Source organism: Gorilla gorilla, chromosome 6 (genome assembly GCF_029281585.2).
Source record: "Gorilla gorilla gorilla isolate KB3781 chromosome 6, NHGRI_mGorGor1-v2.1_pri, whole genome shotgun sequence".
NCBI classification, from domain to species: domain Eukaryota; kingdom Metazoa; phylum Chordata; class Mammalia; order Primates; family Hominidae; genus Gorilla; species Gorilla gorilla.
The window spans coordinates 131492579-131517956 of NC_073230.2; the positions used below are offsets into that span (position 1 = coordinate 131492579).

Genomic DNA, 25378 nt, shown 5'->3' on the forward strand with positions numbered 1-25378 from the left:
AGTTGGTGAATTCCAAAACTGCTTTGCATGAAGTTCAGGGGTTGAACAATTTTGTAAATGGATGGTGGAAGTAAGATTTCTCACTGTTGAAAAGATAAGTTAAAGATAAGGAAGAAAAGCATGCTGAAATGAATGTTGATGTCCTAGATTCCAGTTGGAGACGTCAGTATGAACTCATGGTTTAGTATACATCATATATCACCTAGCTCTGTCCAACTGAGAGGGCCTGGAAGCTATGATTTTTGCAGCAGAAATAAGCACACATGTCACCTAGATCTTGGTTTCTAAATACCATTCTCTAAAAAACAAACAAACAAACAACAACAATAATAACAAAACCAGAGCTCCTTGGAGAACTGATTAATTCTTGGGCTAGAGTAGGGTAAATAAAAGATGAGCTTGCAGCATGTCAGATTGCCAGAAACTACGAAAGTGCTCAAAAACCAAATGAGTGGGGCATATCAAAGGGAGCCAGTATAAAAGAGCTTTCAATAGCTACAGCAGGAACAATCTGAGCAACAAAGTAATTTAGATATTATTAGATTGTAACCCAAGGTATAAAGCAACTGCACATGAATCTATACGGATATAAACAAATGGTTAAATAAATAAATTGGAAAGAAAAGACATATATTCCTTACAGAAGAATTCTGAATAACGTATGCAGATAGTTCTCCTTCTAGGAGTTGGGGTTTATTTCCTGTCTCCTCTTCAGTGTGTTTTATTGGACTTAGCTATTTTCTTCAAAATAGAGTATAAAAAAATAAAAATGACATATTTACAGTAGAGAAATGTGACAAATACTACCAGGATGTCACGCGGATATTATGTACTCCCTGATAGAATGTGATGAGAAGGGTATTTCATCTCTTTACAAAAACTCATAATCTCAGGCTAATCATGAAAATGTCAGACAAACCCAAATTGAGGGACATTGGATAAAACACTTGACTAGTACTCCTCAAAACTGTCCAGGTCACAAAAAACAGACAAAAAAATCCCTAAGAAACTGCTACAATCATGACAATCAGGTGCAACTTGGTATCCTGAATTGAATCTTGGAGCAGAAAAAAGGACATTAATTTAAAAAACTGGTGAAATCTGAATAAGGACTGGTGTTCAGTTAATACTAGTGTGCCAACATTGATTTCTTAGTTTTGACAAATGTATGACAATAACATTAAGGGAAACGGAAATACGAAAACTCTATGCACTCTTTTAGTAACTTTTCTGTAATCTAAAATTATTGTAAAATAAAAAGTACATCTAAAAAAGAAACAATAGAGTTCAACAAAGCCAAAAGTTGCTCCTTTGAAAAGACCACCAAACTTGATGGATTAAGAGAAAAAAAGAGAGAGAAGGTAAAAATGATATTAGACAATATTAGACTGAGGAAGGGAAGAACTGTAGATTGAGCAAAAAATACAAAGAAAACAACTTGAATAACTTAATATCAATACATTTAATAACTTAAATGAAATCTACCATTTCCCAGAAAATCATAACTTGCCCAAACTGACTCAAGAATAAATAGAAAGCCTGAGAATTTCTGTAGGTACAACATAAACTACAACAGTTAAAAATCTTTCCACAAATAAATTCCCAAACCCAGATGGTTTAAAACAGGGGTCCCCAATACCCGGGCTGTGGACTGGCACCACTGGTACCAATCCATGGCCTGTTTGGAACTGGGCCACACAGCAGGAGGTGAGCGGCAGGCAAGCGAGTACTGCCTGACTTCCACCTCCTGTCAGATCAGTGTCGGCATTAGATTCTCACAGGAACCTGAACCCTATCGTGAACTGTGCATACAAGTTATGTGCTGCTTATGAGAATCTAAGTAATGCCTGATGATCTGAGGTGGAACAGTTTCATCCCAAAACCATCCCCCATCCTACCGTTCCACCCCATCCATGAAAAAATTATCTTCTATGAAACTGGTCGCTGGTGCCAAAAGGGTTGAGGACCACTGGTTTAAAAGATGAGATACTGGTAAACTACAAAAAGCCATTCAAGTCTTATACAGAGCAAGCGGGAAAGCTCCCCAGTTCATTTTGTGTGGCTACAGTAACCTAGACACCCAATCCTGATAAAACCAGTATGAGAAAGTAAAGTAACAAGCCAATTTTGTACGTCAACATAGATCTACAAATATCAAACTGGGACGGCAATGGTAGTGGTAAATAACACCTATGTACATATAGAGCTTTCTTTGATTGTTTCTACATACAGCATTACATACTGTTTTTGAAAAACTTACTGTGTTAAAAACGATAAGAAGATCCAACTTAAGACCCAAAAACTTTGTCCTATACCTAACTATTGACAAGAAGAAGGCTCTAAAGGTATGAAGTTTAAGAAAAGCTATGTCAAGGTGTAACCCTTGTTTCTGTTCATGGTTAATGTGATATAGTCTAATATATACTAAAAAATTTCCTTTGCCTTGTCTCTTCCTCAGACCTTCAGTAGGCTGTTTTATTTAATATCTCACAAAGATCCAGGAGTTGCACAGTTTGAATGGAAGATGTGGAAGGAAGACAGAGGAAATTAATTAGGTGGCCTTAGCAACTATTTCCCAAATTGCAGTCTGTCTACATACTTATCCTGGATGACGGGGTTCTAGGCTCCTGCTTTTCGCTGTCTTTGCCACTCCCCTCTGGGGCCCACAGTGTTTTCCAGCAACATGGGGGTGGTAGGTGGGGAGGTCCCAGAACTTCAGCACAGCTTTTCCCTATGACCACGGATAGGAGATGAGGTGAGGCACTGACTCAGTGCTCTTCCAGTCTCATTCTCCTGATTGAAACCTGTTTGTGGTATGTTGTCATAACAAAATTCACCTGAGTACTGCAGTGTTTCACAGAACAATCCCCAAAAGCTCATTTAACTCATACGCTGCATAAAAAAATTACTACATGCTATTTAAGCAATATTTCATCGTTTAAAAAGTACTTATAGAATTTTATATGACCTATTTAGGAACCATATTGAGTAGGTAGCATTAATGTTATTACTCACAAGGTACACATGGAGAAGCTGAGGCTCAGACAGATTAAAACCATTTGCTCAAAGTTAAGTAGTTCATCAGTAGAGGAGCCGGAACAGGAATACAGATGTTCTGATTCCTCACTCAGAGATATTTCCAACACACCAAGTCTTTCCCTTCCCCTTTTCTTTTTCTCTGGTTTTGTCTGTTTTGTTTTGAAAGGCACAATTATCTTGCTTCAGTATTGAACTTGAGGTTGGGTGAGTATAAATATTGCTAGGAAAGTCTGCTTAAGGTAGATTTAGGGTTGTTCTACAGTTTTTGATAAAATAAAAAAACTCCTCCAGTAATATTTGAAATATACTCCCCAATACCCATCCCTTCTGCCTTTGCACATTTAGCACATGGCATAAAACCTGTCAGATCAGGTACATTACCTAAGGATAACCTTGCTTATGACCTTTCATCTGGTTGCTCACCTGCCCCAAAAGTGAGTCTCTCCATTTACAACGTGTGTGTCATTTATACTTAATTTCTATATAGTCACATATCTAAAACTAGAATTAAGTGAACACTTTTGATGATCCTACGTGATGCAATTATCTACGTTTTTTCTCAAAAAATGCACACTGTCTCTAAAGTTACAGATTGGAAGTTTGAGGCAAAATTTCTGAAGTGACAGTCAAGGGGAAATGTTAGCACCTGTGAAGACAGAGGTATTATGATATGATGATTTGACTGATGCCCATTAAGGTTACTTAACAACTTTGTGATATAATCTGGAATCCACAGAAAATTGAGATTATTTTATATATAAAACTACAGTCATGTTGTACTCTTGTGCCCTGTACTTGAAAGCAAGCACATCTGAGCTGGCCTTTGTCAGGCATGCAGCAGCTCTAAGACGGCCCTAGAAAACTGTAGAGGAGTCAGTGAATACACTGTATGCCTTACATCAAATTGGGACATAAAAGCCATTTTGTGTTGCAGCTTCAGTTTCTCCACCCTCAGCCTGACTTACAAAACCAAGATGTATAACCACACATATCAACCTAGAACTTTGCCCTATGAAGCATTGTCTCTGAAAGCCTCTTTTCTCCTTCCTGTCAGTCCTCAGCGGCACTATGGCTGAATGAGTGGTTGTGTTATTCAGAGATGTGTGTGGCTATCATCCTGCATGAGTGGGTCTGTTTCTGTCCTTGACTCACTTTTTCTTTCTTCCTTTCTTTTTCTCTCTCTTCCTCAGTCTTAGTACCAGCCAGACCTTTTCTGCTTAACTCTATTCTTTTATTTCTGAAACACTCAGAGTGCTATTCAGAGATGTATCTGTACAGAAAGAACACACCTAGAGAGCTCAACACTGTGCAATAGGATGTGCTCCCTGAAAAATTTCAAACCCAGACAGCACTGTTGTCCTTCACTTCAGTCAATAACAAAAGGAAATCTTTTCTCCTTTTGAATTTATGACAGAGGTAGTTCAGGTAATGAGCAAAACGACTCTCTGAATATGTGTCTTGACAGATGTAAAAATGATCATAAAATAAGACTACGGCAAACACTGTAGAAAAATCAGACTTGACATTGACAGTATTTTTAAACAAAAGTCTCTATAAATATCAGATGCTGCAGACATGGATAAGAGAAGCACATTCTCAGAAGGAGAGGTTGCCAAAACCTGAATATTCCATTAACAAAGAAATTAGGAATATAATTATATACACATTGAAATATTTCTATTTAGCATGAGGTACAGTCCTAACTACATATTTTTTACTTTTTTCTTCATCTCACAATTTACATCCTCTTGGGTTAAATGGCAAAGGAAAATATATTAGAATAGTAAGAGTAATCAATACTGATAGTATTTTATAATGATGTAGTACCTTCACATTAGTATTTGCCCCTTTTATGTATGATAACTCTGAGTTTCAGAAAGGTTAAGTGATTTGTTGAACATGGGTCAGTTTGCAAATTTCAGAGCCGGGATTCAAGTGAAGCTCTTTTGCCTCTTTCTGGTCTTTCACTGTGGCAGCATAGTATTTCTGAATGACATCTGTTGGACTGTAAATGTCGCAGGAAACGTCATAACTTTCAGCTTATCTTGGATTATTTCTATCCTAAATTGAGGCTCAAATTTCCCTCAACCCTGTATTTCTTCCTTTCTTTTTCTTAAGCTATATGACACCTCAATGCTGAATCAGAGACTGATTCAAATTTCGATTCTAAAAGACTACCAGAGATACCTGAATGTGTACACAGTTTAAACTTTGGGAAAGTGGATTTCATATGCAATATTAAAGATAATATATGCATGAACATATAAACATACCTTGAATTACACATTACAGAGTATCATTATAAAGAAAACAATAGTTTTACAGAATAAAAGTAACTATGGCAACCAGTAGAGTCAAATCAGGCTGCCTCCCAGGCAGCAGCAGTAGCTCCTTGTTGCCTCAGTAACTTTCCATTACAATGTGTCTCAAACACATGTATTTTGGGGGCACATTAGCTGAATTTCCCACTTTAGGTTCCCAATTTAATTTTACCTTTCTGTGTGGATGAAAAAAATATTCTGATTATACAATTTGCTTTGGGTTTGTTTGTTTCACTGAAACCTTCTCATCCTCTTGCATTTCAGAGGTCTGCCTAGTGCTGGAATGTCTATTTTTTGATATCCCCTAGTCAGAAGGAATTGAGACAGAGTCAGGAGACAAGAGACAGTTTTAGTAAAACAGCTCCTATCAACAGTTAGCCACCCTGACTGACCCCTGTACCCCCACATTTTCTAAGTGCAGAGGGTTGAGTGTGAGATAGTGGGAAAAAAACTACTAAAATCGGCAACATCCGCCTAATTTCAAATCAAGGCTGGGCTCCAAAATAAAGTGAAAACCTGAATAGACTGTGAGACAAGGATCAATCTTATTTTATTGTAGGCTGAGAAATGGCAGCACTGGGGACTTCAACAGATATTTATTGTGTACCTACAAAATGCAACACACTGTTTTAGGTACGTGGAGGATAACAGGTGAATGAGAACTGATTTTTGCCTTTAAAATATGATCTAGTGGAACAGAAGCAGGTGTGTGTCCGTGTGTGTGTGTGCATGTACACACATCTAGCACATAAGTATATATGACAAAGGTAATGAGATAAGTACAGATAAAAAGTTCTTAGTGTCTGAATGAGTTAATTGAAGTCTTCTAAGATGAGTTTTGTGATATTTGACTTTTTAAAACTGGAAAAAAGAAAAACATGGAGAATAAACAGATTTTTTGTGGTAAAATTTTGTGGAGATAAGAATGGGTAGATGGAAGAGGATGGTAATGGGAAAATGTTGATGCTATCACTTGGAACCTATTTTTAATTTAATAATCAAAAATCACTTAAGCTTTCTGAAGAAGAGTGTGGTAAAAGTTATTCTACATTTTTTTGACTGATTGGTAGAATACTATAGAAAGAAAAAGATAGTAGAGAGGTAAATTCACATACATAGGCCAGAAAAAAAATGAAGGCCAGAATTAGGATAAACAATGGAAATGTAAAAAAGAGAATGTTAAGGGGCACTATGGGAAGAGAATATTGATGTTCACAAATTGGGGATAGGAGGAAAAAGAAAAAGATGAATAAAAAGTTAATGGGCCATTAATGGAAGAGACATTAACACAAATAATGAAGTCATTCATTCATTCATCAAATATGTATTGAGCAAGATTAAGAGAAGGGGAGTGATATGGACAGATTTTTATTTATTTATTTATTATTATTATTATTTTTTAAGATTGAGCCTGTTCTGTTACCTAGGCTGGAGTGCAGTGGCATGATCTTGGCTCACTGCAACCTCTGCCTCCCGGGTTCAAGCGATTCTTTTACCTCAGCCTCCTGAGTAGCTGGGATTACAGACATGCACCACCACGCCCAGCTAATTTTTATATTTTTTAATAGAAATGAGGTTTCACTCAGTTGGCCAGGCTGGTCTCGAACTCCTGGCCTCAGGTGATCCACCCTCCTCAGCCTCTCAAAGTGCTAAGATTACATGTGTAAGCCACCACACGCGGCATGATATGGACAGATTTTTAAGGCCAGAGATAGATAACTGTGGAGGCCAACATTAGGGAATTTTTTTGGCATCTTGGTAAAACAAGAGTACTTGTTCCTAAAGTGTGGATTAGGGAAGCGGCTGAGAAGAGACTCTACATAAACTCCATTTTCTATCTTGTTTTATCAGTGAAAATTAATTCCACAGAGGAAAAGCAATGATCATTACTTACACACAGACCTATCAACACATCCTACCCAGGCACATGTATGCATTACAATAGGAATCATAGGGATACTTAAGGCTGTTCAGACTTACTACGAGGTGGTATATAAGAACTAAAAGGCAGTTTCTAATCTCATATTTTTTCTCTCTCTCTCTTTCGAGTGGCTTTACCAGCAAAAAGAAACATAAAGTGTAGCCCACCTAAATCAACAGCATATTGATGCACACTTTTTTCTCTGTCGTTTTTTTTTTCCTTGTAAGAAGTGTTTGCTATTTACAATCTGTTACTAGGTGATAATCGCAAAGCACATTTTTCTCTCTTTTCCATAGTCAACCCCATACATTTCACTTTGTATTTGCAAGTAAAAATACCTGTTGCCGTGCACATGAGAGGCACAGAATGCAAAGCTGTAATGGAGCAGGGTAGGGTCAATGACAGCACCATTTTCTGAATGTTCCATCAGTTCTGCAAGGTAGCAGAGATGTCTGTGACAGCCTCTCACACCATAACGGGCACAGTACTCATCTAACACAAAGACTTGGCCAGGGCTAAACCATCCCTGCAAAATAAAAAAAGAATAGATATACATGTTTTTTCTTTCTATACTACGATTTGCTTTCCTGAACGCACTTTTAGGCCTTATAAGCAGAAGCTGCATGAAAGTATCTTGACATTTATTTTATTAGTGGTATGTTTCATGAAGAGCTAATGTCATCAATTTTGAAACTGATTTGGGACACTGGCAACCTAATGCTATTCTCTTTTTACTGTCACAGCAAGGCATGGGTAACTTGTGCCTCTCCACTGTCATTCAAAATTAGTCAAATTTATTCATAGGATCTAAATTATCACACACAAAGAGTGTTACTCCAAAAATCTCAGTCTCTTTATGAATCAATTAAAAAAAGACGACATTATAGATGAAATTTCCTGCTCAGGAGAAGTTTTATAAAGTGAACTAAAAGAAAATGTCATTAAGTTTAGCAGCAGTATACATGTACTATTTGGGAACTTAAATATCTGGGATATTCTTCTCATTCTGTTTGTCTTCCTATGAACAATATAACAGAGTTAATGCTTTATATTAGCAGTTTCTGTTCCTCCTGAAATGAGATGTTAGAACGTATGTGTGTGCATGCATGCCACCTCAACACAGCAGGCAGTTTATGCGGCTAAAACTGGAGGACAGGTCAGGTGGAGCCGGCTTATAAAATATCTTGATGAATTATATGGATTTATAAGATGGTAAAAGAAAAGAAGGGAGTATAGAGAGTTTTAAAAGGGGGCAGGGTAATCATGTAAGAGAAATAAAAGAATAATGAGAAAAAGGTGAGAAGGCAATAAAGGAAAGGAGGAAGAAAAGAAAAGGAGTAAGAGAAGAACCATCAGGTGTGGTATTTATACGCTTTCCATGTTGCAGATAAATAAGCTAAAGCTCAGGGATGTTAAGTGAATTGTCCAAGACCATACTGCAAATCAGTTGTTGAGCCGTGATTTATATTCACAGTCATCTGCCTCCAAAACACTTTCTAAGCAAATCACACTCACTCCCCTTTAGGCGCAGTGGAAGACCTTGTAGCATTCTCCTCAGACTCCATATTACACTGGCGATCATCAACAAAATCAAAACAGCTTTTGATAACTGAATAATGTCTTTGAGTGGAATCCGAGAGGACACTATCCCTTATTGATGTTCACTCTATGTGTTTGTCCATGAAAAGATAGAATAGGATTTTGAGATGATATATTTTACTCTCCATGTGATTGTAAAGTTTGAGTTGGATCAGGTTTAAATTATACTTAATAAACAATCTATAAATGAATTAATGAACTGTTAGTGTCAGCGTGGCAATAAATTGTTTCACTTCTTCCTCTCTGAAGTATCTCCAATGGGCGGGGGGGGGGCGGCATTTTGTCTGAAATCTTAAACAGAATGTAATTTTACTGCATGAAGTTTCAGGTTGAGCATCCCAAATCCAAAAGTCCCAGACCTGGGAAGCTCCAAAATCCAAAATATTTGAGCATCTGCATGATGCTTTTAAATCAAGTTTAGCCTAAAGCTGCCTCCTTACATATTTTAAGTTCAGCCTAAAGGTTTCTCTATACATTGTGAATTATAAACTAAATGGAGTTGTAAATACACAGTAGTCTACTATTGTGCCAATAACTGAGTTTTGGCCAATCAAAGGTGGCCAACTGTTCAAACTGTGTTCAAATAAGGCAAATGCCGAGCTGTAATCAAACTGGCTGTTTCTGTACCTTACTTCTGTTTTCTGTACGTCACTTTCCTTTTTCTGTCTATAAAGCTTTTTCCACCACGTGGCTGCGCCGGAGTCTCCGAGCCTACTCTGGCTTGGGAGGCTGCCTGATTCAAGAATTCATCAAATAAACTCTTTTAAACTTAATTAGGCTAAGGTTTTTCTTTTAACAAAGCTCAAAGGAAACTGATTTTGGATTTTTGGATTAAGGATGCTCACCTTGCACATATAATGCAAATATTCCAAAATCTGAAGAAAATTCAATATTTGAAACACTTCTGGTCCCAAGCATTTTGGGTAAGGGATATTCAACCTGTACTATGCTCAGTGTCCAAGAGATTAAAGTGGTGATAGAAATAGGCATTTTCTGGCTGCAAAAATTTCAGATGAATTGCTATTGACAATATAAATGCTTGGAAAAACACATAATTTTTAGGTTATAAAGTTTAGTCCCCATATTCTGAGGTGTCAAGCATTCCTTTTAAATAAATTATATTTCATATCCCAAATGTTGGCTACAATTTCAACACATACCAGGAAACAGTTTACTCAATTTAATTCACTCCTTTCCTTTTGTCAAGGAATTCAAGTTATACTTTGGATGGCTAGATGAAACCAAAACTTTGTTATGTATAGCTCCTGTCATATTGTTAATTCCACTCTTTCCTTCCCCTGCCACTTAGGTTGTCCTTCTAACAATAAAAGAGAGAAATGTGAGGTGTCAACATCTGGGGAACAGAACTTCAACCTTAAAATGTCTGTACGTCCTATAACAGAGGTTTTAAAAAATCTTCATTTAAAGCCTTCTATTTTCACTGAGCGTTCTTTAAAGGGACTGATACACCACAGTTTAGCATCTATTTGAGTCTATTCTCCTGTCTATTGAGTGGCACAGCAGTGGTCTTCAAGTGTATAATTTTCAAATTGGGAAGCAATCGACTGGAATCCTTTATCCCTCACTCCCACTACCCTTATTAAATGAGTCAGGAATAAAATGCTGGTTTATAACAAGTATTTCTCACTTTCTAAAATCTTTTATTCCAACTTATAGGGTATCTAAAATCTTTTATTCCAACTTATAGGGGACTAGATAGACTTGTACTCACCAAGCAAGAATAGGAATCATTCAGTCTGTGATCCAAAGTCTGCCTCTGGAGTATTCTAAAAAGGAAGGCATGATCAAGCTTGCAGGGATTTGCAGAAATAAACTCATCCATACCATGTTTCTGAAAACGATCTGCATCTGTAAATTCAGGAAAGCATGTACAGTATATTTACTTTTCAGGCTTAATGATGGACAGATACAGGTTGTGAAGAATACAAAATGCATGACTCAAGCAGAAGACTACCTTTTATCACATGAAATATGATGCCAAGAGTTCAGCATATTAACATAAATTGCAAACTTTATGAAGCTTAAGTAAAAACAACAGCAAAAAATCTACAAATCATTCAGAATGCAGTAATTCCATTTCCATTCAAAGCTATTTCTAATATCCAACAGAAAAATAATCTTATTTTCCAACTCTGAGAAAAGCTGTATTTTAAATCTCCATTTACTGATGGAATTGACTAGAAAAGAACCAAGATCTATTCATAAAAAACAGCAATGATGCCTAGGAGTCTGCTTTCCAAATGGCAAACTAGGGCAGAATTGAACACACACGCTTCAGCTGGATCACTTCCAGTCTTCTTTTTGTATGGAGCTTTTAATGGGACCATCCTTAATGTAAAAATGGCAATGAGCGCTGTCAAGCTTCAAGTTTAAGAGACAGGAAAAAGGGAGCATCATGTTTGCGCAAATATGCAGACAAAGCTTAACGTCCCAAATGGCACTTCAATCAAAGGCCCAAATTTATTGTTCTTTACAGATTGCATCTTTCAACGCCTGTAGACCCTGCGGGTTTATCAAAAGGCAAGCTTTTATGATTGCTTTCATTAATGGTATGTTTTGTCAAAGTCTTCAATGTGAGTTATTTACTAAGTATAGAGAGAAAAAGCCACACACTACCCCAAAGGAGTGCTGGGGTGTTATTACATTAGCTCTGTTAGAAACGTAGCGCATACTGAGCAAGGAATCAGTTATCAAGATAAAAGTGGACTCTTCTCACAATGGTAAAACTGAAACTCCATTGTTCCTTAAAATTCACAGATAGATCTCTTTCTGGTCATCATAAGAAAAGCAGAGTCCTAAATGTAAGCTAAGTGTAGTTTGTAATACCTATGTAGTACAATCTTAAAATTATAAACGAAAAGAGACAAAAGTTTATTGATTAAACCCAATTATAGAGTCAGACTCATAATAAAACTCAATATTGATCTGTGGACATGATGCTAACATAATCAGTCACATTTAGATATTTAGCCCAGATCTTATTGATCCATGTCAAGTTCAACTTTCAGCCATATTTGTAGATGGAAGAACTATATAATTCAAGCTGAAGGGTCTTCAGAATCACACTAAAAAATGATACACAAACTAATGTACATCTCACATCAATGACAGATAGGAAAAGGTGAATATAGCAAGTAATCAATGAATGGCAGCTTATTGATGTGTAGGGTATAAGGTTATAATCCGTGGAGAAAGTATCATACTTATACCTTTACATTTAATGATTACCTGAATGATTAAATACATTACATGTGATAAATTAACTGGATGAACACAAAACAGCTTTTCGTGAACTAATATACAATTGAACTTCTTTTGCATTTTATTCTTCTGAGTCTTTTAATAGAAAGTTAAATATATGATAATGTAATGTGAAATAATATCAGATGAATAGGAGGCAGAATATTAAAACTGCAAATCACACATTTTATAAAATTGGAAGATTCTTTTGTATTTTAAAAGATGTATCTTAGAATATTCATTTTTCCATTTATCTCAGCAAAAAAAATCTTTTAGTATCATTTTTATGTAACTAAATTACTAGTTTTATAAAACATCTGCTAAATTTTATACCTTATTTCTTTCACCAGAGAAGGTTACAACAGGAGTTAAAAATAATGCCCATTAATGGTTAATCTGTTGAGAACAGGATAGTGATAAATTTCACAGGAAAAAGACCTATCTTTTTCCTGTGAAAAAAGTAAAAAAATCTTTCTTTTACTATAAAGATTTGTAGAAGCAACTAAAAAATGGGCATACAAACTTTAAATAAAAAATGTTTCTGAAAAAAGATCTATAGTTCATTTCTATAATTAAATCATATTTTTGTAAATTTATAAAGTACTTTTCTCAGGAAATACAATTCCAAACTATATATCTGCTAAGGTAACAAGTCTTTCCAAATGACACACATGAATGGAAAATTACTTTTCAAACAATTACCATTGGTGATAAAAATGATATTAATGATAGCACTTTGAGTCACAAATACAGACTGTACTCGGAAAAAACAGACAGGCAAACAAACCCATTAAAATTTTTATTTAAGAAAATCAACAACCTTCAATTTCTCCAGGATTGTAATTTTATGAAAGTGAAATGTGTTCTTAGAAATCATTCTATTTTTAAAACACAGGCTGTGAAGACCAAACATTTTTACTTTCTTTCTACATCAGATCAGCACCATTTAGAACATTTCATGGAAAACTACATTACCATGTGGCAGTATAGTCTTAGTTTCCATGAATTTATGGAAGAAATAAATAAAAAAGTAACAGTCTTGACCTCCCTGAATGAAATGGGGTGGCGGGGGGGGGGGGGGGAGGGGGGGAGAGAGAGAGAGAGAGAGAGAGAGAGAGAGAGAGACAGAGAGAGAGAGAGAGAGAGAGAGACAGAGAGAGACAGAGAGAGACAGAGACAGGTAGGTAGATAGGCTGTATTTCAATAAAACTTCATTTTCAAGAACAGGCATTCAGTTTCAGTTTGCTGGCCCTCTGGCCCTTGTTTTAAACAAAATAATAGCAATGTATACAAGTGTTTATAACATTACTGAAAACTGACGGGCACGATGGCTCACTCCTGTAATCCCAGCACTTTGGGAAGCCGAGGTGGGTGAATCACCTGGGGCCAGGAGTTCGAGACCAGCCTGACCAACATGGTGAAATGCCGTCTCTTACTAAAAAACACAAAAAATTAGCTGGACATGGTGGCAGGCGCCTGTAATCCCAGCTACTTGGGAGGCCGAGGCAGGAGAACTGCTTGAACCCAGGAGGCGAAGGTTGCAGTAAGCTGAGATTGCGCCACTGCACTCCAGCCTGGGCTACAGAGTGAGACTCCATTCCCATCCCACCCGCCATCCCCAACCCCACCAAAAAAAAAAAAAAACAAACAAACAAACAAAAACCAAAAACTGTAAAGTGAAATGTAAGGCAACAATAGCATCAAAGCTAGGAGGAGAGAAACAGATGTAATACGGCTGAAATGCTTTTTTAGTAATAAAATTGTGTGTATGTATATTTAAGCTTTACAACATGATGTTAAGGGATACATATAGACAGTAAAATGGTTACAATACAGATGCAAATTAGCAAATCTGTCATCTCACGTAGCTACTTTTTTGTGACAGGGAAGCTAAAATCTAACAAAAATCACTAACAGTACGATTGTATGGATTCTAGCTGTCATGTTGTACATTAGATCTCTAGACTTGTTCATCCTACACATCTGCTAGTTTGTATCCTTTGACCCACATCTCCCCATTTCCTCCCTGCCATCTTTCACTTTAAAGTTATCTCATGAACTAATGTAAAATAGAAAATCAGATATCATTAAGATATTATCTAGTTTCTTATTTTTATAAAGATATATTTTCACATAGCTTTCTACAGGTACAACATACCTATATGTTACTCTTGAGAGACACAGCCATCATCTATATCAAATGCAAAACATGCTTTTTAGTCAATTACCAAATCCAAGGCTTTAAAATTGGGTTATACTGGATTATCTTCAATTAATGTTACTATAACACAACATTATGGTAACTAGTTTTAAACAGAAAATTATTCATGGTGTTACTCAGATTTCTCTGATAATGGAAAATTTTAGTTCAATCTGTCTTCTGAAACAATATGACAACTATCAAAACAAACCAACAAGCTATGAGCTTAAGCAGTATACTGCAAAACTGTCATAAATTGTGATGATTAACCTATGGACTAACTACAGATGTGGGACTTGATAATTGAGGATACTGGTGGAGTTTCTATGGCAACAGTTGGATATATGCTTGAGCGTCTTTAGGTGGTACTGTCACCAGGTGTGATAACAGTAGATGGAATGAAATCCAAATTGAGAAAGATTATTATTAGCTATAGATTTAAGAAGTTATAGAGGCTTTATGTAAGTCAAGCCTAAAAATTAAATTTTTTCATTAGGATAATAGCTGTTGGAAGTTAAGAGAAAAGGATAAGTAGGCTGACAGTATCAACTTAAACAGGTAATACAGACTTGAAAATAGGTGGCATAGAAAATGATGTGAGGACTATCAGTGAGGGGCTTTTTGGTAGGCACTGACCGCCACCTGCCCCTTAAGTGCCCAAGAATTCAAATCCTAGGAAAGGCATCTAAGTCAGAGAGAATGTGAGATTGAAAAAAAAATTGAAATACTTCTTTTTTGCTATTGTGAATAGTGCCGCAATAAACATATGTGTGCATGTGTCTTTATAGCAGCATGTGCACATGTACCCTAGAACTTAAAGTATAATAAAAATATATATATTAAAAAATACTTCTTTTTTCTTTGCAACAAATTCTTATGGTACTGCATTTGTTGCTGCTCCTAGTGTTGTGAGAAATCATGGATGTAAAAGGAAAAGGGAAAGAAAAAGGTAAAGGGGCACTATGGATGAAAAAAGGAGGCCATTTTTTAGCATTCTGAGATCACTCTGGTGTCTGGGAGTGGGACTCTAGTATCAAAAGGACTAAAAGGGTGCTGCCAGCCAAGACTGCTCTCTGCAAAACAGAGCTGAACTAAGAAGCAAATGACTCTTTTGAAATATAATACAATTTACTGTCCTACATTTAAAACTGGCCTGTGTTTAGGAGTTCACCTGTAGCTGCATTTACCACTACTCACATCTGATTATACGTTTCTTATAATTCAAAACTCCCATACAGCTTGAAAATTTATAGGAAGTTAAAAGTGGCACAGCAAAGTAGGTGCCACTTCTCTTTTTATACCATCCATGTAGGCTTTAATAGGAAGAGTTTAATATTTTAAAATTTTACCTAGATCAGCCTGAATAGTATGTCCATGTTTTATGTATACATACTTTCTGCTGAAAAGCAAAGGAGTTTGTTCACACCTTTATTATTGACCCAAATAACTGCTTAGCTTCTTTTGGTTAAATTGATTCAAAACCTGATATATGAATTAACACATCTTGCTTTCTGCAGCCAATAACACATAAGTAATACTTTTGCATGATGACAATTTTGATCAACACAGAAACCTAGAATTACAAATAAGCAAAGTAAACCAATATTGAACGTTTATTAGAAATAATATGTTCAATGTAAAAGAAAGACAAAGCTTTCCCTATGAAGTGTGAAATTTAACATATTAGATCAATCATGAAAATAAGTTCACAAAATTAAACGTTAGTTTATATTTCAATTTAATAATTTAAAAATATTTAGCTTAAAAATAAACAGACGGCAGCTTTTCTGGTTCATTTTTGATATTAATTTATTATTGGAAGACAAATGCTACTATTCATATTGTATTATGTGACACACACATTGTATTATGTTACATATATAACTGGGAGACAGTGAAAACCAGGGTGTGTGCACTGCATTTTGGTTGGAGAGAACAAAGTATAGTTTAACCAAAGAATGTCCATCAATCTGGCAACTCTAGTACGTTACATTTTAAGTGAAAAAATTGGTTACCGGCCTCTTCCCCATCCCTTCAGCTCACTCTCTTCCCTTAGAATTTTTATATATCCAGAGAGTCAAAGAAAAAAAGAAGTGGAATAGATTTGCTTATTAGAGAAATCTATAAATACATATTAGTAATGTCCCAAAAAGATAAGGTTGTCTTCCAGTAAGTTAGATTTTATAATTTTTTTTATTTTTCCTTGTTATTGTTATGCTTAGTTTTTTAAAAAATAAGCTTCTTTTTAAGATTTATACTTCATTCTAAAGCACTGGGTTTGTGAAAAATAAATAAAAATACATACTTCAAAGAAAAGATACAGAAGAAATAAAGTAGCAACTAGTGCCTCCGATAAAACATATCCACTGAATATTTTAGATGTAATTCTACCTATATTTTGCTTTATCAATTGGGTGTTTTTTTTATGTAGTGAAAATAATACCGCACGTATAACTTAGCATTTTTTCCACTTAACATATATTGACCATTTGTTTTGCATGTTATTACAACACATTCGTGGCTATTACCCTTGTGCCTGTATGAATGGTAGATATTAGGTTGTTTCTACTTTTTTTGCTGGGATAGACATTTTTTTTTTTTGTAATCAATAAAGCTAACTTAAATATTCTGGGTTTGGCTAGAAAGTAGGGGATTGATCCTGTAAACAAGATCATGATATTCCTCAAACATCGTATCATTAAAAATTTTTAAAAACATCTAATTTTAAAAATCATGAAAATACTTACCTTTACCAGCTACAGGTCAGCAAAGAAATGAGAAACAAAGCATATTTAAATGGGTTGGGAACATATATACTTATACAACTAGACATTTAATTTTTTATTTTCTCAATTTCTACTCATGATTTTAAAAGTTGTTTTTCTAAAAGACCATCAGGAAAGAAAACAAAAATTGATTATGTAAGTCAACGGAGGGAGGAAAATACTATGGATGAAACTACTCTCTGGGGGAACTCTGGAGGAATTCATGGCATTTCTCTGATAGTTCAGGGTCACTACCCTCATTCTGATGAGGTAGAACATTTTCTTTCCTCATTCTTTTTTTTTTTTTTTTTGATGGAGTCTTGTTCTGTTGCCCAGGCTGGAGTGCAGTGGTGCGAACATGGCTCACTGCAAGCTCCGCCTCCCAGGTTCACCCCAGCAGAGGTCTGCCCTGATTTAAAACTTTACTAGCAGCCTGGAATACAAGTCAGTTGTTGTTAACAAATTGAAACAGTTTCGCTTTTTAGTTATAACAAGTAAATTCAGTTCCCATAGCCTGATCAATTCTGCCTTGACAATAAAATGATATCAAATAACAGAAAGGTTTTGTTAGAAACAGATGGTAGCGCTGGGCGCTGTGGCTCATGCCTGTAATCCCAGCACTTCGGGAGCTGAGGTGTGCAGATAACCTAAGGTCAGGAGTTCAAGACCAGCCTGGCCAACGTGGAGAAACCCCATCTCTATTAACAAGACAAAAATTAGGCAGGTGTGGTAGCATACACCTGTAATCCCAGCTACTTGGGAGGCTGAGGCATGGGAATCCCATAGCCTGATCAGTCCTGCCTTGACAATAAATTGATATCGAATAATAGAAAGGTTTTGTTATTATTTGTTACAGGCAGGTGCAGTGGCTCATGCCTGTAATCCCAGCACTTTGGCAGGCCGAGGCTGGCAGATCACCTGAGGTCAGGAGTTTTGAGACTAGCCTGGCCAACATGGAGAAACTCTGTCACTACTAAAAATACAAAAATTAGGTGGGTGTGGTGGCACACACCTGTAATCCCAGCTGCTGAGATTACTTGGGAGGCTACTTGGGAGGCTGAGGCACGAGAATGGCTTGAACCTAGGAGGCAGAGGTTCAGTGAGGTGAGATGGCACCACTGCACTTCCTCTCTCTCCAGAGGCAGACTCTGTCTAAAAAAATTCTGTATTATTCAGCCACAGTCTTAAAGTTCTATGCTAGTGGTTCCTACCCGCTTTTCTTGCCATTATGTGCAAGCAACAATAGCCACGAGCTCAACACATTCCTCGGGCATTCCTTGCACTCAGGATGTTAAGAAAAAATATGGGAACACAAGTGAAGGAGGATGGCTATTAAAAAAAAATAGTTATTAAGTCACTGTAATTCTGTGGTTCTCAACTGGGGGTGATTCCTCACCAACTGCAACCCTACCCTCTGGGACATTTGGCAATGTCCAGAGATATTTTTGGTTGTCTGACCTGGGACCAGGTGGGAGACTATTGATATCTAGTGGGTAGAGGACAGGGGTGCTGTAAAACATTACATAATGCACAGGAAAAGTTCCTTACTCCACTCCCTGCCCCAAAACAAATAATTATCTAGCCCAAAATGTCAATAGTGTTGAAATTGAGAAACCATGCTTTAACTTACAAAAAATTCTGCTTCTGGTCATGATGGCATAATTGAGAATAAACTTAACCTCCTACCTGAACTAAGTATTCTAAAAAAATTTACATAAAGTTTATTAAACGCTGCACGTTGGGCAACGTGATTCCTGAGGGATGGGAAACAAGGTGAGCCTTACAGTCACTCCAGGTTACTGCCAGGAGAAACTCCATAGCCCATGGCACAAGCAACAGGAACCCAGGAAAAGCCCAGTGGTCTCCCTGAGTTCAAAAGATGGAACTGACAGTTCAGAAGGGTGACAGTAACTAGAGTTTGTAGGAAAGAGTACTGGAGAGAAGAGAGCTGCCCAGCAAGAGACTCTCAAGATCTGCAGAAGGCCTCCCCCAAGAATTCAGCTGACTACCCATCAGCTCATGCATGTGTAGAAAGGGAAAGAAGCAATCTAAAGGATTCGAGAGGACAGTGCCCCAAACTCACACAGCCTAGAATAGCACTGCTTTTCAGCAGCAAGAATATAAAAGCTCATAATTCACAGGTTATCAGTTAGAGTGTTAAGAAAGATGTTGGTCCAGAAATGGGGAAAATGCATCCTGGACTAAACACTGCTTGGTCTTCCCTAACAAAACTTGAAAGCAAAGCTTGAGAGGATTGAATTGTTTCCAAGTAACTTAACTGTGTCTCAGAACAAGCATTTTTATGAAGAAAACTATACCAAGGCACATCATAATCAAATTGCTCAAAAACAGTGTTAAAGAGAAAAATCTTTAAAGCAGCTAGAGGAAAAAAGGACATTATTTATAGAGGAAAAAACCAAAATAGCAGCACATTTCCCATTGGAAAAACAAATGCAAGCTAGAAGAAAGTGGAGCAACACCTTAAAGTACTAAAAGAAAAATATCTTCAAAATGAGGGTAAAATAAATACTTTTTTTCATATATAAAGATGCTAAAAGTATTCATTACCAGCAGATCTGCACTACAAGAAAAGTCAAAGGAGGTCCTCCAAGAAGTAAAAATATCTATACTAGATGATGAAAGGCACTGGAAATGGTAATGTACATGTACATAACATGTACGTAATGGACATGTACAAAATGGACATGTACATAACATTTTTCTTTCACTTTTAATTTATTTAAAAGATATTGACTAAGGCAATAATCATAATAGCAATGTATTGTGGGATTTACCACATATATAGAAGTAAAATATATGACAAGAATAGTGCAAAAGCCAAGAGAGGAGAAATAGAAGTTTACTATTGTAAAGTCTGCATACTATACATGAAGATGTATAATAAATTTAAAGGGTATACTTTAAATTCTAAAGCAATCACAAAGATAACAAAACAATTGGACTGAAATAAAAAAATCCATTTACTAAAGCAACAAAGATGAAATACCTAGAAATAAATCTGACAAAAGATGTGCAAGATCTGTTCACTGAAAACTACAAACATCCCAAAGAGAAACTAAAGACTACCTAAACAAATGAAGTGATACATGGTATTCACAGATTGGAAGACTCAATATTAAGAAATCAGTTTTCCAAAATTTTCCAAGGACTGACCTATAGATTGAAGGCATTCCCAGTAAAATCTCCAGCAAGGAATGTCAAGATGTTTTAAAAATTTACATTGTACCCCATATATATAAACAATTATTTGTCAACTAAAAGTGAATAAACTTATTTTAAAAACTCATAGAGAAATGCAAAGGACATAGAATAGCCAACATACTTTTGAATAAGAGAAATCAATTTGGAGGACGTGGACTACCTGACTGTAAGATTTACCAAGCTACAGTAATCAAGACAGTGTGGTAATAATATTAAGATAGATAAACTGACCAAAGAAAGGATAGCCCAGAAATAAACTCATATGTAGTTAATTGATTTTTCACAAATATGCAAGGGCAACTCAGGGTACGATAATCTCTTCAACTCTTTGTGTTAGAACAACTGGACATCCATATGCCACCCATAAATACTGATGGATACCTCTCACCATATATAAAAATTAACTGAAAATGGTTGTAAAATGTAAACGCCAAAATTGTATAATTTCTAGAAGAAAGCAAAGGAGAAAATGTTTGCAATTTGGGTTAGGCAAAGATCCTTTAGTTATAACATCAAAAGCACAACTATGGAAAAAATTGATAAAATGGACTTCATCAAAATTAAGAATTTCTTTTTTTTTTCCTGAAAGTCACTATTAAGAGATGTGAAAAGACAAGCCATAGATTAGGAGAAAATATTTGCAAATCACGTATCTGACAAACATCTTGTATCCAGAACACACAGGGAAACTTCATTTTATTGTGCTTTGCAGATGTGTTTTTCATAAATTGAAAGTTCGTGGCAACCCTGTGTCAAGCAAGTCCATGGTGTCACTTTTCTAACAACACGTGCTCATATCATGACTGTTTCATGTTATGGTAATTCTCACAGTATGGTAATTCTCACAGTATTTCCAACTTTTTCATTATTAGTTTATCTATCACGGTCATCTGTGAAAAGTGATCTTTGATATTACTGTAATTGTTTTGGGGTGCCACAAACTACAGCCATATAAGATGGTAAACTTAATAAATGTTATATGTGGTCTGACTGTTCCTGATCTCTTTCTTCTTGGGCCTCCCTATTTCCTGACACACAACAATATTAAAATTAGGCTAACTAACAACCTGAAATGATCTCTAAGTGTTCAAATGAATGAAAGAATCCCATCTCCCTCACTTTAAATTAAAAGCTACAAATGATCATGCTTAGTGAGCAAGGCATGTCAAAAGCCAAGATAGGCTGAAAGCGAGGCCTTTTGCACCAAGTAGCCAAGTTGTGAATGCAAAGGAAAAGTTGTTGAAGTAAATTAAAATTGCTACTCCAGTGAACACACAAATAAGAAAGCAAAACAGCCTTATTGCTGATATGAAGAAAGTCTGAATGGTCTGGATAGATCAAACCAGCCACAATATTCCCTTAAACCAAAGCCTAATCCAGAGCAAGGCCCTGCCTTTCTTCGATTCTATGACAGCTGAGAGAGGTGAAGAAGCCTCTGCAAACTGTGAAGCCAGAAGAGGTCAGCTCATTAGGGTTAAGGAAAATAAGCCATCTGTATTACATAAAAGTACAAGGTGAAACAGCAAGGGTTGATGCAGAAATGGCAGTAAGTTATCCAAAAGATCCAGCTAAGATCATTGATGAAGTTAGCTATGCTAAATAACAGATTTTTCATGTAGACAAAATAATCTTCTATTGTAAGAAGATGCCATCCAGGACTTTCGCAGTTAGAGAGAAGTCAATGCTCGGCTTCAAAGCTTCAGAGTACAGGCTCTCTTGTTAGTGGCTAATGCAGCTGGTGACTTTAAGTTGAAGCCAATGTTTATTAACCATTTTGAAAATCCCAGAGCCCTTAAAAACTATGCTACATCAACCCTGTTCTGTGCTCTATAACTGAAAGAACAAGCCCAGATGATGGTGCATCTGTTTACAGCATAGTTTACTGAATATTTTAAGTCCACTGCTGAGGCCTGATGCTAGAACAAAAGAATCTGTTCGAAGTATTATTGCTCACTGACATAGCATCTAGTTGCTCGAGAGCTCTGCTGGAGATGTACAAGGAGATTAATGTTGTTTTCATGCTTGCTAACCCAACATCCATTCTGCAGCCCACAGATCAAGGAGTAATTTCAACTTTCAAGTCTTATTATTTAAGAAATACATTTTATAAGGCTATAGCTGCCATACATAGTAATTCCTATGAGACATCTGGGAAAAGTAAATTGAAAACCTGGAAAGGATTCATCATTCCAAATGCCATTAAGAACATTTGTGATTCTTGGGAGGAGGTAAAAATATCAACATTTACAGGAGTTTGGAGGAAGTTGATTCCAACCCTCAGGGATAACTTTAAGGGACTGAAGACTTGAGTGGAGGAAGTCACTGCAGATGTCATGAAAATAGCAAAAGAACCAGAATTAAAAGTGCAGCCTGAAGATGTGACTGAATTGCTGCAATCTCATGATAAAACTTGAACAGATAAGAAGTTGGTTCCTTTGGGTGAAGCAAAGAAAGTGATCTTTGAGATGGAATCTACTTCTGGTGAAGATGCTGTGAACATTGTTGAAAGGACAACAAAGGATTTAGGATATTACATAAACTTAGTTCTTAAAGCAGAGGTAAAGTTTTAGAGGATTGACTCCAATTTTCAAAGAAGTTCTACTTTGGGCAAAATGATAGCAAACAGCATCACATGCTACCAGAAAATCTTTCGTGGAAGAATCAGTCACTGCAGCAAACTTCATCCTTGTCTTATTTTAAGAAATTGCCACATCCACACCAAACTTCAACAACCAGCAACCTGATCGGTCAGCAGCCATCAATGTTGAGGCAAGACCCTCTACCAGCAAAAATATTATAATCACTGAAGTCTCAGGTGATTGTTAGCATTTTTAGCAAATAAGTATTTTAAAATTATGTTTTAGACATGATGCTAGTGCATGCTTAATACACTACAGTGTATTATAAACATAACTTTTTTTTTTTTTTTTTTTTTTTGAGACAGGGTTTCACTCTATTGCCCAGGCTGGAGTGCAGTGGCGCTATTTCACTGCAACCTCCACCCCTCGGGTTCGAGCAGTTCTCCTACTTCAAGCCTCCCAAGTGCTGGGACTACAGCCACATATCACCATGCTCAGCTAATTTTGCATTTTTTTGTAGATACAGGGTTTCATCATGTTGCCCACTCTGGTCTCGAACTCCTGAACTGAAGAGATCCCCCCCACCCCGACCTCCCAAAGTGCTGGGATTACAGGCTTGAGCCACTGCGCCGGCCAAACATAACTTTTATACACACTGGGAAACCAAAGAATTTGTGTGACTCACTTTATTGAGATATTCATCTTATTGCAGTGGTCTGGAACTGAACCCACAATATCTCCTAGGTATGCCTGTATAAAGACCTCTCAAAACCCAATAAGAAAATAGCCTAATTACAAATTAGGCAAGGTATGTGCAGAGATACATAACCAAAGAATAAATATGGATAGCAAGAAAGCACATGAAAATAGCATTTCTCTATATGAGCAATAGTCAACTAGAAAATATAATAAAAAATATAAGATGCAATAGCAAGGAAAGTATGAAAGGCTTAGAAATTAGCTTAACCAAGAATAAAAAGACCTCTATGGAAAATTATTAAAATGTAAAGGACTCAGATTTGAATAAATGAAAGGATATTTCATAGTCATGGCTGGGACAACTGAACATTACATAGGTATGGATCTAGAGGCATTCTATGTTTCCATCTCTGGAGGAGTGAATAGAAATAAAATGTGCTGTAGACTAGGTAACATAAGACAGAAGCCCACTTACACGGTACGCAGTAATCAGAAGAATGAGATTAGATGTATTCATAAAAACATGGACAAATTTTAAAAACATAGAGATGAACAAAAACAGTAAGACTGAATATGACAAATAATACAAAACCATTTATGAGATTGACGCTAAATGCACACATACAAAATGCAAATTTGCAAAATGAAAAACACAGGAAATTCACATTAAATGCTGCAGAACTGTAGCTTATAGGGGAAGGAACAAAGACTGGCCTATGGAGAGGAAAGAAACAAATTTATAAAAACTTGGTTTTCAACAACAAGAATCAAAACTCGGAGGGAAAAAAATAGATCAGCTGGATGGAAGAAAATGGTTTTGGGAAGAGATTTGACTTGAGTTAATGTTGTGCTGGGGGTGAGCAATGAACAGAGCTCCAGAGGAAAAAAGTTCTACCCAGGGTTGAGGGAGTCTTATACTTTGATGCCCAATGCAGGCACAGCCCAGGGATAAATACCCAATTTGGCACTTGAAGTAGGAAAGAAGCAGTGGATAAGAGCTGTGCTGCAAGAGAAATGCCTGAGTGAGCACCCGTGTGCATAGCTGGTGAATACCCAACAAGTTACTATGTACCACTGTGACAAGAATCTGATGAAAATGATGTAAGGAATTCATAGGTGTCTGGAGTTGATCCAAGGAGGACACGGACTACATGGACTTCATTGTCAGGTGCCCTGGCAGGTCCATGGTGACAAGCAGTGCATACCAGCACATAAGTAATGAAATCAATGACAGAAGTCATGCCTAAGCCCATGTGAACAGAGAATAGTCTTAGGCTAGATGTTACATTCAATGATATCACAGTTTTATGCAATCCCTCTGAAACTTAATTTACTATGGATCACATGGAAGAAGAGTAGGGGGAAGAATCTCGAATTAATTGAATTATAATCTGTGACTCAGTTGTTTTGAATTAGTGAGTTAAAGTTTTTTGACAACATTAGAAATTAAAATTTAAGATATGTTCAACTGTAGAAAAATAAAGTTACACTTCTGTACACCTTAGCTCTGATGAAACACTCTTATCTGCTGTGCCATACTCTATGTGTATTACCCGGAGGGTGAGAGGAAGGCAGCAGCAGCGAGTTAAATTTTCAAATACAGTGAAAACATCAGAATGTGCTCTTTTTATTTTATTTTACCTTTTAAGATGACAACGCTACTAATTTTAAAGAAGAAATTTTAAATCAATGAAAAAATTAATATATAACATTCCTAAATAGTTTTCACTACATATAAAAAATATGCCCCAAAATAATTACGATAATCTATA

General features: G+C 36.3%; 1 protein-coding gene across 9 annotated transcripts in view; it reads right to left on the reverse strand.

The window, feature by feature from the left end:
- CADPS2 (calcium dependent secretion activator 2) overlaps nucleotides 1-25378 on the reverse strand; it is a 568074-nt gene that overhangs the window by 144528 nt on the left and 398168 nt on the right. For all 9 annotated transcript variants that reach the window (XM_019031559.4, XM_019031557.4, XM_055347443.2 and 6 more), the window contains exons 12-13: nucleotides 10613-10749; nucleotides 7620-7807 (exon numbers count right to left, since the gene is read on the reverse strand). In XM_019031559.4, coding sequence (XP_018887104.3) covers nucleotides 7620-7807; nucleotides 10613-10749 — 325 coding nt within the window. The remainder of the gene's footprint in view (nucleotides 1-7619; nucleotides 7808-10612; nucleotides 10750-25378) is intronic.